This window comes from Dasypus novemcinctus, chromosome 3 (assembly GCF_030445035.2).
Source record: "Dasypus novemcinctus isolate mDasNov1 chromosome 3, mDasNov1.1.hap2, whole genome shotgun sequence".
Taxonomy (NCBI): domain Eukaryota; kingdom Metazoa; phylum Chordata; class Mammalia; order Cingulata; family Dasypodidae; genus Dasypus; species Dasypus novemcinctus.
This window is the reverse complement of record NC_080675.1, coordinates 155703961-155717288: the sequence shown is the minus strand read 5'-3', so window position 1 is coordinate 155717288 and position 13328 is coordinate 155703961. Positions and strand designations below refer to the sequence as shown.

General features: G+C 47.3%; 1 protein-coding gene across 2 annotated transcripts in view; it reads right to left on the bottom strand.

Annotated features, from left to right (window-relative positions):
- The window catches only part of PCSK6 (proprotein convertase subtilisin/kexin type 6), a 229216-nt gene extending 216169 nt beyond the window's left edge, over positions 1–13047 (bottom strand). For both annotated transcript variants that reach the window (XM_004462109.5, XM_004462110.5), the window contains exon 1: positions 6227–13047. In XM_004462109.5, the coding sequence (XP_004462166.3) occupies positions 6227–6718 (492 nt within the window). In that variant the 5' untranslated portion in view covers positions 6719–13047. The remainder of the gene's footprint in view (positions 1–6226) is intronic.
- Between the last annotated feature and the right edge of the window lie 281 nt (positions 13048–13328).

The following is a 13328-nucleotide window of genomic DNA, read 5'->3' as shown; positions in this document are numbered from 1 at the left end:
ATCCATGGAGCTCCTCAATGCCAGTCTTGTCTGTGTCCCTCAGCTCCCACCCAGAACTTCTCTTTTTCTATTCCCAGGTCAGTCGTGAGCACAGCTCTTGGCTTAGATCATAAAAGCAAGAGAGGGTCAGACTAAAAATCAATGCCAGAGAATAAGGATGTAGGTGACTGCTATTCTGGGCTCTCCCCAGGCCCCTCCCAAGCCTCTGACACTCGTCAGAACAAGTTCTGGCCCATTATTTTCTTGCTTGGTGAAGGCTTCAACTTGTTTTTTCATTACAAGAGCAGGCTGTCTGTGGCATAACTGTTTTCCTTTGCTTACAAATGAACTATGAAGGTCCACCTGAAATTCTGGGCCAGGTATGTCCTACTTAGTAGCTATTTTAAGTAAAACTATTTAAGGCAAGTTCAAAATCATTTAAAGCTCTTAGATCTTTTAGGGCCCTGCCAGCCTGCCTTTTTATGTTCAGGCTCAGAACCAACAAATTAACTCAATACTCCAGGCAGAACAAAGATGCAAGGGAAAGTATGGTGTGTAAGAGCAACTCACAAGATAAACATCACTTCCAAGAGCTGCAGACACTGAGCTGTTTTGATTCAGTTTTCGGAGAATAGCTTGCTGCCATTGTCTTCATGTAAACAACTTGTTTTTTTCTAGAAGTCATCAGTGTCAAAGGGGCACAAAGGTTAGTGGGGGCCTACCTCCACCAAGGGAGAAAGAAGCATGGGGGAGAGAAATGGCAGTGGGCTGGGAGCCAGGATGCCTGGGTTCTGGGTCCAGCCTTGCTTCCAAATTGCTGGGTGACCTATGCCAGGTATTCTGATGTCCAGGTTCATCATTTCCTGGACAAGTAGACAGGCCCAATCTGGTTAGTCTAAAGCAAGTTCTCTTCCCCTGGGGCTCACAGGTCCAGATATATTTCAGGTGATCTCAGAACAAAATAGGGTGTGTGTGTGAAATATGCTTTTCTTTTTCTTTTCTCCCCTTTGACATTTTATGTATATCTGTGTAATTGTATGTGTATGTGTGTAGGTGTATATGTGCATGTGAATGTGTATGCATATGTGCATGTATGTACATATGAAGATGATCACTATATATAATATATCCTGATACAAAGAAAGAAAAATGCAAATGCCTGTTATGGAGTGAATTGTCTCCCCCACAAAAGATATGCAGAGATCCTAAACCCCAGGACCTGTAAGGATTATTTGGCAATAGGGTCATTGCAGACAGAATTAGTTAAATTTGAAAAAGAAGTCAAACTGGAGTAGGGTGGCCTCTTAATCCAATGTGACTAGTGTCCTTATAAGAAAGGGAGAGGAGACACATCTAGATACAGGGGAGAATGCCTATGACACAGAGTGATGCATCTATAAGCCAAGGAATGCCAAGGATTGCTGGCAAACACCAGAAACTGAGAGAGGCAGGGAAGGACTCTCTCCTACAGGTCTGAGGTTTGGCCTTCTGGCCTCCAGAACTGTACGATAGTAAATATTTGTTGGTTTAAGCCATGCAGTTTGTGGAACTTCATTACAGTAGCCCTAGAAGACTAAGCACATTTTAGTATATAGTGTAGTATATAGAGACAAAACACATTTTAGTAGATAGTGTCTATATGTTACATATACACATATACATGTGTTTTAAGAATTAGAAAATTGCAGATCCAGTTTAAAGTTCCTCTCCCCGGTTTCTTTTCTCTCCCTCCCCTCTTAGAGGCCAGTGACAACTAGAATTTGCTGTGTATCCTTTCAACTGATTTTCTATACATTTGCTAAATATGTAAGCATTCATCAGCAATGTAGCAGTCCTTTATGTTTGTAAATGCTTACATAAATACTATAATATTACACATCTTCCACTTGCCTTTTTTACTCAACATTATTTCTGGGATTTATCTATATTGATACACATGCATGTGTTTATCAATAGAAATGAATACATAATATAGTTTATTTTTAACCATATATTCCAAGAGTGCAACTATTTTGATTTCTTCATTCCTCTATTGATGGATATTTAAACTTTCTCTTCATTTGGAAAAAAAAGCGGGGGCTCTGTCTTGCACATGTCTCCTATGCCATATTTCAAGAGTTTCTCTCAAAGATAGCCCTACAGGTAGTCTTGCTGGTCCAATCTGCCCTCGCTAGGCAATGCCAAATTGCCCTCTAAAGTATTTACACCAATTTCTACCAGCAGCATTTGCAAGTTCCTGGAGGTAGCATCTTTGACAATGTTTGATATAAATTAACATTTTTCCACATTTGCCAGTTTAATAGGTGTGAAATGGTATCTGATTATTACCTTTAAGTTCCATTGCCCAGAGACTGTATCTCTAGTAAGGTAGAAAATATTTCCTTATGTTTATTGGCCATTGGATTTCCTCTTCATTGACTTCCTCATTCATATACTTTTCCCATTTTTCTACTTGGTGTTCATCTTTTTCTCATTGATTTATAGTTTTTAAATAATTTGGATATGAATCTGTTGTTTATTAGATATGCAACAAACACTTTTCTGAGCTGATTAATTGCTTTTTAACTTTGCTAAGATGCCTTTATTATATACAATTTTTTAAAAATGTAAATGTATCAATTAAAAATTGATACATTAAAATTTTTCTAAGTAGTTCTCTGTGTGCCTTGTTTAAAAAAATCCTTTCCTTTCCCAATGGCATAAAGATATTGTACTATATGTATTTCTAAAAGTTTTATGCACATTCAGATCTTGAACTCTATCTGGAAATGATTGTTATATTATATTGTGAGGTAAGCACCAAATTGCTTTTCCTTGTAGAGAGTCACTTCTCCCAGCATCATTTATTAAATAGCCCATCCTTCCTCAATCCAGTTGTCAGTCTTCTGCCTGCCTATACAAGTTCCTGTGGATACTTGGGTTAATCCTACTGATGGACAATCAGTTTTCTGAGGACCACAGCTTTAGGATAAGTCTTGCTACCAGGTAGAGCAAGCTTCCTTTCCTTTTGTTCTTTTTTCTTGGAATTGTCTTAGGTATCCTTAGTCCTTACCCTTTCACATGAATTTTATAATCTGTATGGTTTTGTAGTCCATGTAAAATCCTGCTGTGGACTTAAAACTAGATTGCATTGAATTTACTGATTAATTTGGGAGGAAGTGTGAGATTCAGTCCTCCCATAGTTGAACAGAGTGTCTCTCTCCACTTAGACTTTCTTTTATCAATCCTGTTAAAAAATATTTTGTAATTTTCTCCATAAAAGTCTCACAAATTTTTTTTAGATTTATTTCTAAGTATCTTGTAGTTTTATGTGAGCATGAATTATAATTTCTTTTATCTACTTGGATGTTGCTATTCTATAGGTAGCTAATGTTGATTAAACAATCTGTTCAACTCTCTCATTAGTTCTAATACTTAATCTTTAGCTTCTCTTGGATTATGCACATATGGACTTAAGTCATCTGTCCACAATGGCAGTTTTGACTATTTCAAATCTTTATTCCTTTTTAAAAATTTGTTTTAGCAAAAACCTCCAGTATAAAGACAGAAAGGAAAATAGGTGACCTTGTCTTGCTCCTGGCAGTGCAGATTTTTCAATGGAGTGGACCCATAATCTTCATCAAACTCTCAAAGGGATCCAAGATTCATGAAAGATGAACCACCAACTGTCTACATTGCCTTTGGACCAGGTAAAATAAACTTAATCAAGTTATCAGTTGTGTGAAAGAAAGTAACAATAGTGCAAGGACTTGGAGCACAACAGGCTCCATGAGAAAGCCAAGGCCATGAGTCAGGGGAGGTATAGAGTATAACACTAATTGCCCATTTAGAAAGGAGATCTAGCAGGAGACAGAAAGCAGGGGACCTAATTGTCAGAGGTGACACATGCTTACCAGTTGAATGCAAACTACCTCCTTTCCTTGCTTCACCTCAGTTTACTCATCTATAAATCAAAACTAATATTATCTACGTCTTATATTTATGAGTCACAAACTCTCCCAGTTAAAAGGCAAATAAGGTCTTTAAAGAGTGCTCACTGAGTGGGTAGAGGCTAGAATGCTCCAGGCCTTTTCCACATTAGCAGTGCACTTAGACAGTAATGCGGGTTTGGAATGAGGAATAATAGGTGTTCCTTGAGCAATCTCACCAGGGAGCCCTGTCTACCTTGGAGATGGCTTGTATTCCCAACAAACTACTTCCTCAGGTTGCTATGTCTCCACAGTGTCACCCCAGCACAGAGCCAACCGAAATGAGTGACTTCATTGGCTGCATCCAACCAAGCTGGGGGACTTTGAGAGACATCCCCCCACCCCAAAGCTAGGGGACTCTGAGAGATACCCCACCCCCATCCTTAGAGCTGAGAGACTCTGAAATATACCCCCCAGCATATCCTGGGAGCTGGGGTGCCATGTATGCAGGGAGAGACCTTCTCTCCCACCCCCACAGGCATGGCCAGGGATCAACCATTTGTGAGGCCAGTGGAAGGAACTGTGAGGAGAGTTCAATGCCCTTCTCTGCCTGTCTCTTGCTGTATCCAGGAGCTCACATTCAACTTCAGCTCCCCCTCTGCTGTTTTAATTATAAAAGCCCGAAGTCTGGGTTCTTTGTAATTTACCAAGCAGTTTAAGAGTCACTTTTAGCTGAAGACAAATTGCTGGACCACCAGGACAGAGCAGCTAAGCTGGGGTTAGCAAGCAAGAGGAGCAAAGAATGGGGTGCAGCCCTAGGGCCACCTTCCTCACTGGGAACAATCACTCAGAAAGATTTAGGAGCTACCTATCAAATTGCAGCCACAGCTACCCAAAGGCAACATCTTCAATCACTGATGTTTGAAAAGACCTGAGCAGTCAAAATTGTAAAAGAAAAGAAAAAAAAAAAAAGAGAGAGAGAAAAGGTCATAGGAAAGGTGTGACTGTGTTCCTTCAGATAAACCCTGGTCAGCCCTGTAAAGTCTCCATGCTACTTTTCCAGAAAGCCACAGCTCACATTAGCAACATCAGCCTCATACTTGTGGACTCAGGATGCAGAAGAAAAGCCACTTACATTAGGGTCACACCACACTTTTCTGGCTTCTGTTACAGACACTGATGAAACTAGACTTAACACTGCCTGGCACTAGGGTTTGAGTTATGAAGCAGCACTTTCTTGTCGCTTCACTTGATCCTCTGAAAGTGTAGTTTGCTATGATTTGTTAACTGCATGGAGAGGTCTCCCGGTGGGACTGCATACCTGCTGAAGCCCATCCTCAACCCGTCCCCTCGACACGCCCAGGAGTTGGGACAGGAGAAAGAGACCCCCTGGCTGCTCTCTTGCCCAGGTCTTGGTCTCTTTGGTTAAATAGCCGCAGTGGCGCCGAGGCCACGGGAGAGCTCCCGGCTTCCCAGCAATCCGCCTGCAGCGGGCCAGGCCCCACGCCCAGAGCTTTCTACTGGGCATCACTGGACGGTCCCAACAACCACACGCGGCAGGAGCTGTCCCAGTTCCTACAGAGAAGCACGCAGAGATTCAGAAAAGGAAGTAATTCGCCTAAGGTCACAGGGCTAGAGCGCAGAGAGCCGCCCTGGAAACAGGGCACGACCCCAGATACAAAGGGCCTCCTTCGCTGCCCAGAGGGGATTTTAACGCAGGATCCTCCGCCTCCAGCTCCGGGGAGCGGCTGCCGATCTCCGGATGGCTGTGTAGCTCAGGCCACCTCCGACGGCGGCCCAGTCCCGGGCACAGGCCCCGGGACCCCTTCTCCGCGGAGCCACGGCCACCAACAATGGGTCACGCGCCTGCTGCGGAGTGACTCCCGCGACCCCAGTGCCTTCTGAAGGTCCGGGACCCCGCGCAGGCAATCGAGAGCAGAGGGGATCGGCGCCACTAGGTGGGGACTCGGAGGCCACGAGGCGAGTGGGGACACTGAAAGCAGCTCCCCTCTCCCAATCAGCAGGCAGGTGTCCCCCGCCAGCCCCGGCTCCGGGAGCCACCCTTCAGAGCGCCAGAGGTGTGGCACCGCCTAGGGGCCCGCCCCCGGCGTGCGGGGTCTGCTGGGGCGCCCACGCGGCTCACTGCGACCTCTCTGCCGAGCGTCCCGCGCGATGCGCTCCTGGGGCAAACCCCCGCAAGGCATTTCGGCCGTCCGCCGGAGGCTGGAAAACCCCTTCCCACGCTCGGCTGCCAGCCAGGCAGGCGGAGGGGGCGCCCCCTCGCGCCGCGCCCGCTGCGCCCGCGAAAGTTTTCGGCGGCGCGGGGCAACAGAACTCACCTGGCCCAAGTTGAGGTAGCCGTGCGCCGCGGCCACGCGGTCCGCCGCGACCGGGCCGCCGACCACTTGCACTGCCCAGTGGTTGGTGTAGACGCGGTGCGGCGGTGGGGGCGCAGAGCAGGCGGCAGGCAGCGCGAGCAGCAGCAGCCAGGAGCAGGGGCGCGGCGTGAGCGGCCCGAGCCCGGGCCTACCGGCTCTCCGTGCGCCCCTCGCGGCGGCCTTGACTGTGGGGGCCTTGGTGGCGGCCGGCCGGGGCGGCGGCCGGGGCCCGGGCGCAGGCGGCGCTCGCGGAGGCATAGCAGCGGCAAGCTCACGCGGCGCCGAGCGGCGAGTGCGCCGGGGGTGGGGTGGGGTGCTGCCTTTTAAAGCCGCTCGGCGCCGGGAAACGCCGCCGCCACTGCCGCCGCCGCCGCGGGGGAGCAAGGGAGGGCTGAGGCGACCGCGGCGCGTTCCCGCCCGCGCTGCCGGGAGGCCGCCCCGGACCGCGTTCATGCGGCCGACCCGGAGGACCTCCAAGTCGCCCCGCCACCCGGGAACTTCTCCGCAGACTTGGTGGCTTTGGGGAGGCAGAGCGACCCGGACGGCCCCGAGCAGCGGCCTGGGCCCCGAGCTACGCCAAGAGCGGGGATGAGGGCCCTGGGGGGCACTTTCAGGTGAGCCCCTTTACCCCAACCTCGTTGGGGAGCCTCGGTCGGGCCTCTTTGCGACCGCTGGCACCCACCGAAGTCCTCTGGGATAGGCCTAGCGTCCGTCCTCTCCTCAGGGTGCAACAGTGGCCTTGCCAGTGTTTTGGGTTCAAGAGAAGAGAAGCCCCCATGAAAGCACTGGGCCACGGCTCTCTCCCGGAGCCCATCCTTCCCGGAGGGGCGTGTTGAACACAGGTCAGAGGTATTTGGTAGATAGGCACGGAGGATGCAGCCCACCTTACTGAGTTAGGGCGGACAGGTGACTCCCCGGGCCAGCCTCTTATTATTTGCATGATCTTGGCCAGGTTGCTGTCCTTGTACCCTGGTGCTTCACCTGTAAAATGGGGGTGACGATGTATCCACCCTACAGAGCAGCTACTTTGAGGATGAAAGTATAAACATCTCAATAAACGTTTGTTTTTATGAGCCCAGGGCTTGCCCCATAGTCTGTGCTGGGTCGATTGTGTATACATTTCCAAAAAACACTAGTTCTGCTGGGACCAGTTAGTTGGAAAGTGAGTTGAATCATCCCTGACCCCACTGCCTGGAGCATCCTGGAATCTGGTAGATAAGTATTTGGAGTACCCTGGAGGATTGTGGAAAGAATGAACAAGCAAAGGGTAAGAGGTGAGGATTACTGCAGGGTCTCTTCCCCCACCTCTCTCAGGATTCCTTGGCCCCCTGCAGAAAGGCAACCGGCAGCCTGCAGGCCTTGAGGTTGAATGAAATAAACCAGTCACAAAAGGACAAATATTATATGATCTTGCTTTTTTGAAGTACGGGGACTGTACTTATCTCCCTCTCCAGGAGCAATCATTTTTGTTTGGGGTGCTTTGCAGAATTCACTTTCTTGCTGCTGTAACTTGGCAAATGGAGGTAGGGAGAGGGCAGGATTCTGAGATGACTTCCCGAGGTCCTTTCCAGCCTCCCTCTCAGGAGCCCTTGGTTTCGCAACCCACATGATTCATCCTTTCTGAAGGTGTGAGTCACCCCTAATGGAGGTGGGAGAATAGGGGGTATATTAGGAGGCACAACCCACACAAACCAAATCCATGTTCACAAGGTCTCCTGACAGAGGCCCTTCTTGGTACCTGGGGATTGATTTCCCAGATGACCTTCCCATTTCTGCACTAGTGGTGACTTCTCCAGCTTTCTCTGCCCTGGGAGGGGTCAGCTTTCTGGGCAGGCATACCAGGCCCAACCCACACTGCAGAATGTAGGTGCCTTATCTCCATCATTTGGAGGGCCTGAACTCACCTACCCTGGCCCACGAGGCTCTAATGCAAAGTTGGCAGCCCTAGCAAGACCACACTCCTGGTGGGAAAAAACCGTGTCCAGATACCAAAAGAAATCAGAATAGGGACTTGAACAGTTATTTGTACACCAATGTTCACTGCAGCATTATTCACAGTAGCTAAAAGGTGGGAGCAACCCAAGTGTCCGCGAACCAGTGAAAGGGTAAATAAAATGTGGCGTATACACACAATGGAATATTATTTGGCTGTGAAAAAGAATGAAGTTCTGATACATGCAACAACATGGATGGACCTTGAAGACATCAGGTTGAATGAAATAAGTCAGTCACAAAAGGACAAATATATGATCTCACTTTTATGAAATACCAAGAATAAGCAAATTCATAGAGACAAAAAGTAGATTATAGGTTACCAGGGGTGGGGCAGAGGAAGGAGGTGGGGTGCAGAGTTTCTTAACCATCATTGCTTAATGGGTGCAGAGTTTCTGTTTGAGGAGATGAAAGAGCTTGGGTAATGAATGGTGGTGAGGGTAGCACAATTTTGTGAATGTAATTAATACCATCAAATTATACTCTTAGAAGTGGTTAAAATGGGAAATTTTGAGTGTACATGAGTTAACACAATTAAAAATTAAATAAAAGAAAAACAGTATTTAGGACTCTCAGCCTAAGTCTGCCTGACATCCCCCTGGCTGCCCAGCCAGCCCCCTGGATTAGAGGCCTTGCTCTATCACTTAACACCACCAATACATCTGATATACCACCAGTACATAAATATGTACACCAGTACATATTGCTGTCTCTCAGACCCCTCCTGGGCCATGCATCTTCTAATTCTTTAAGTACGTGGTCCTTTTCAAGATAATGCCACATGCACATCATCTATGTTATTGGGAAACAGTGCATGCCTCCCAGGAGCGTGCCTCCTGGACAGCAGTGATTTTGACAGCCAGAAGATAAGGGTTTTTCCATAATAATTTGGCAGATTAAGGGATTCGGCCCACTGAACTGAGAAGAGACTTAAAGGCATCTGAATTTCTATTTGGAAGCTTCCAAATTTATTTTATTGGTAAGTCTGGTCATTTCAGGCTAAAATTTCCATGTGTCACAGATATGCCTTGGCAATATCTTGGCTTCAGATTCCCAAGATGAACATCCTAAATCAAATAGCCTCTTGTGGGTCTCCTCTTGATTTATACAGTGACAGTATTAGCTCAATCACAGAAGTACCAGCCCTTTGCATTGTGATAGGATCTATAATAAAATTTGCCTGGCGTTCCTGGGGGGGGGGGGTGGCGGGGAATTTATTACTACTTATTCAGGGTCTGGCCTTCTAGGTGGCCCTGGAGGGCTGCCTGGGTTCTGCGGTGGGGGGCCTGCTGCTTCCCTAGGTTGGGGTCTAGGTGAATTGAGCCCGGTCATATTTCACAACTTTTAGAAAAATGCCAATCTCAAGATGTGACAGTTACACTAACATCTTCCCAAATCAGAAAAGAGGAGAAGAAAGTCACAGAAAAGATGTCATTGAATTATGGGTTCCTGTGTCCAGGGTTAATGCCTTTACAGTAAGTTCAAGGTTAACCAGCTGGAGCCCAGCAATATTCAGTACCGCCAAGACTACTGGAAAACAGGGAGCTTTGCACATCCTCTTGGAGTGTGTTGAAAGAGAAATTCGACTCAGAAATCGCCTCTGTTTAGGCAGGAAGCACTTTACTGGGGGAAAAATGCTGCTTTTTGTTTTGTTTTGTTTTGTAAATGGGCTAGATTCAGTGGGTGGGGGAGGCATCCCTCACAGAATATCTGATGGATACCACCTCAGGAGACTGGAGAGGAGCATGGACTCAAAGCCCAGCTTTGCTGCTTATTGCAGCTTTTATTACTTAGGCTAGTTGCTTCAATTTCTTCAGCTGGAAAATGTTGGGAATGCAGCTGCTCCCCATGGAGGAGCATCGTGAGGCAACAGGTGCAGGTGGAGCCCCACGCAGCACTCACTAAATGGTGACCTGGGTGACCACCACCAAGCTGGACACAGATGCTCTGATTCTCTTTGGTGTTCACAAGGCATCAAATGTACCATCTTCCATCCATTCCAAGTGGCACTTTTCTGCCCACATTTTGACATCTCTGTAATAGGGAAGCATCTAACAATTGGCCTTTTGTAATCACCATTGATTGGCATGGACTGAAGTTGAGTTCTCTTAGAGAGAGGGCTTGTGTTTGCTTCTACCAGGGATCTGCAGTGCCAGATCCTGAGACCTCTCCGGGAGCCAAAAGGTAGTATTTCTCCCTCCCTCCAGCAGGGTCAAGGGCAAGGGCAAGGGCGTCCTTGTGGTTCTTTTCTGTGTAGTAGGTTTATTTTTCATTTTCCCCTAGGTTGACAGAGTATCCTTTTATTGTTCCAGCTCTTTGGAGGGATGTCTGGCAGGAAGTCCCATCTCAGACATTTTTTCTTTCTTAGTAATACATAAAATAATGGCGCATCATCCAATCAAGGGTTTGCCTTCAAGACATTCTGCAGTAAAGATTCCTGCTTAACTCTCCCAGATGTATTTGGCCTTTTTTTTTCTCTTGTAACAGCTATTAAAATCTTTGTTTTCTGTGGCTGCCGTAATGGAGAACCACAATTCTTGATGGCTTACAACAACAGAAATGTTTTCTCTCATCATTTTGGAGACCAGAAGTCTGAAATTAAGCTGTGGGCAGGACCATGCTCCCTCCAAAGGCTTGGGAAGGGAGTGCGGGTATCTGTTCCTTGCCTCCTTTAGTTTCTGGTGGCTCCTGGTGCTCCTTGGTTTGAGGCTGCATCACTCCAAGCTCTGCCTCCATCATCATGTGGCTTCTCCTCTTCTCTCTGACTTTTTCTTTTCTATCTCTTGTAAGGACACTTGTTATTGGAGTTAGGGTCCACCCAGATAATCCAAGAAGATCTCATCTCGAGATTCTTAACTTAATTACATCTTTTTCCAGGGGTGAAAATGTGGGCATATCCTGTGGGAGGCCACCATTCATAACATCTCACAGAAAACACGACTATGGGAAGAATACATTCTTTCCACTGAAAATCTACTGTGACTCCTTTGGCAAAGCAGATGCTCTTCCTCAAGTAACTGCTTGGTTAGTTTGAATGTTCAAGTACTTCATTTCTGTTAGGTGGCCCAGCATTTGGAGGGGGGTGGGAAATGCCTGATGGTACTTACAGAAATGAACCAAAGAGCTGCCAGTCCTCCACTGAGCCTGGGCAAACACATATGACCCCTGCCTCCGGGACAGGAGAAAGAGACCCAGACATTTCACAGTGGGAGTCAGCCTGAACCCCATGTCACAAGAAATGGGGGAAGGGGGGACAGGAAAGAGTAAGTTTCTGGCTTCTTCCTCCCCATCCCAGGTTCACTACAGACCAGGGGCTCCCACAGTGGACACCACTTCTCTCCCTTTCATACTTCTTTCTCTCACCTCTTATCCCCATTAACTAACCATTAACTAACTATAGTGGCGAGGGCAGGGCCTTCCCCTCCCCTGCTCAGGCATTCTGAGGCCTAAAGCCTCCTCTCTCCATTCTAACTGCCCCTCAGTCATTTCTCCAGTCTGTGCTCTAATATGTGCCAAGTTCTCCTCTCTTCTGGGAGTTGTGTGACCATTTGGGGAGGGGAGGACAGGAGCAGTGGGAATGCCCACTCCACTCCCACTGCAGTCTGCCTCTTTGACCAGGTCTCTGCACTTATATCTAAATCCTGATTGTCTCAAGAAAAAGCCCTGTGAAAATTTATCCTGAATCTGGCAATTACAGTGTTCCTTCCATAAACTCCCACATGGCAATTCAATGCCAAATGGGGACCTTAGGGGCAAAATAAATTATGACTCCCTGAGAAGCTCTTCCTGACTAAGAATGAAAGCTTTGCAATTTATCTTGTTTCTCTTTCCACCATGGCTGCCGGGAGGCTCAGGACCACTTGTGATAGAAAATCACAGTGGTTTATTTCCTCCTCCCAGTTAGGATAATTTGGGCTACAAATAATAGAAACTTCAACTAAAGGGAGAGCACAAACCATAAGGACAGCACATTATTTCACAGAACAAGAGTTTGGTAGTAGGTGGATCCAGGGGTGTTAATTCAGCAGCAGCTCAGTAATAGCAGAGCCCAGGGCAGCTTTCTTATATGTTGTTTAGCTTTGTCCTCATGCTCCTAGATGCCCACCACAGATTGGAGTACCATATCCTCTCAAGTCAGTCTCCAAGGAAGGAAGGGGAGTATTTTGCTCTGGCAGTTACCCACCCCCTGACCCTTTCATCTTCTCCTTTCTTAGCTCTTCCACTGTACTTTCAATGGAATATAAAAAGCCTTCCTACCCACCCTCCTACAGCCATCTTCATTCTATCTTTCTATCCTTCCTTCTGCCTTCATCATCAACCTTCTGGAAAAGGTCATGTCACTTCCATGCTACACTTACAAAGCTGAACATGGTTGGAGAGGCCCAAAACCTTGATGACAGGTCTCTTTTGACCTTCATCATCACATCCCTTTGGCACTCCATCATTGTGCAGGCCCTTGGTCCACTTTGTCTCTCACCTTCCTGAAGGACAGTGTCTCTCTTTTCTTTCTCCAACTTTAGTACCCACCCCTCATCCTTTCTGCTCCCTTCTTTACTGAGAAAGTCTAGGCTATCAGAGGAGACCTTCCTCATCCACCCAAGCCCTACCTTCCCTTCTGTGGATGACCCTCACTCCAGCCTAGGCCACCTCTCCACTCTATCCTGGGACCCAGCCCAGCCAGTTACTCAGGATATCCCTTCACCAGTTCTCGACTTGTCGCCCTCACTCCTGCCAAGTTAATCTCCATGCACTCGCAAACATGCTGTGATCTTACCCATCTTCAAAAGGAAACAAAACTCTGGTCCCCACACCCCCACATCCAACAACCCTCCCATTTCTCTCCTTTCCTGTATCATGAAACTCTTCAAAAAAGTTGTCTTAACCCACTGCCTCAATTTCTCTCCTACTTTCTCTTAAACCCACTTCAATCAGGCTGGGCCTCACTACCCACAAACCTGGCCACTGTCACAGTCATCAGGAGCCTCTAGGTTGCTAAATCCAATGGTCAGTTCCCAGTCCTTGTCTTGGGAGATCTTCCTGCAGCATTTGGCCCAGTAGAGCTCCCCCATGT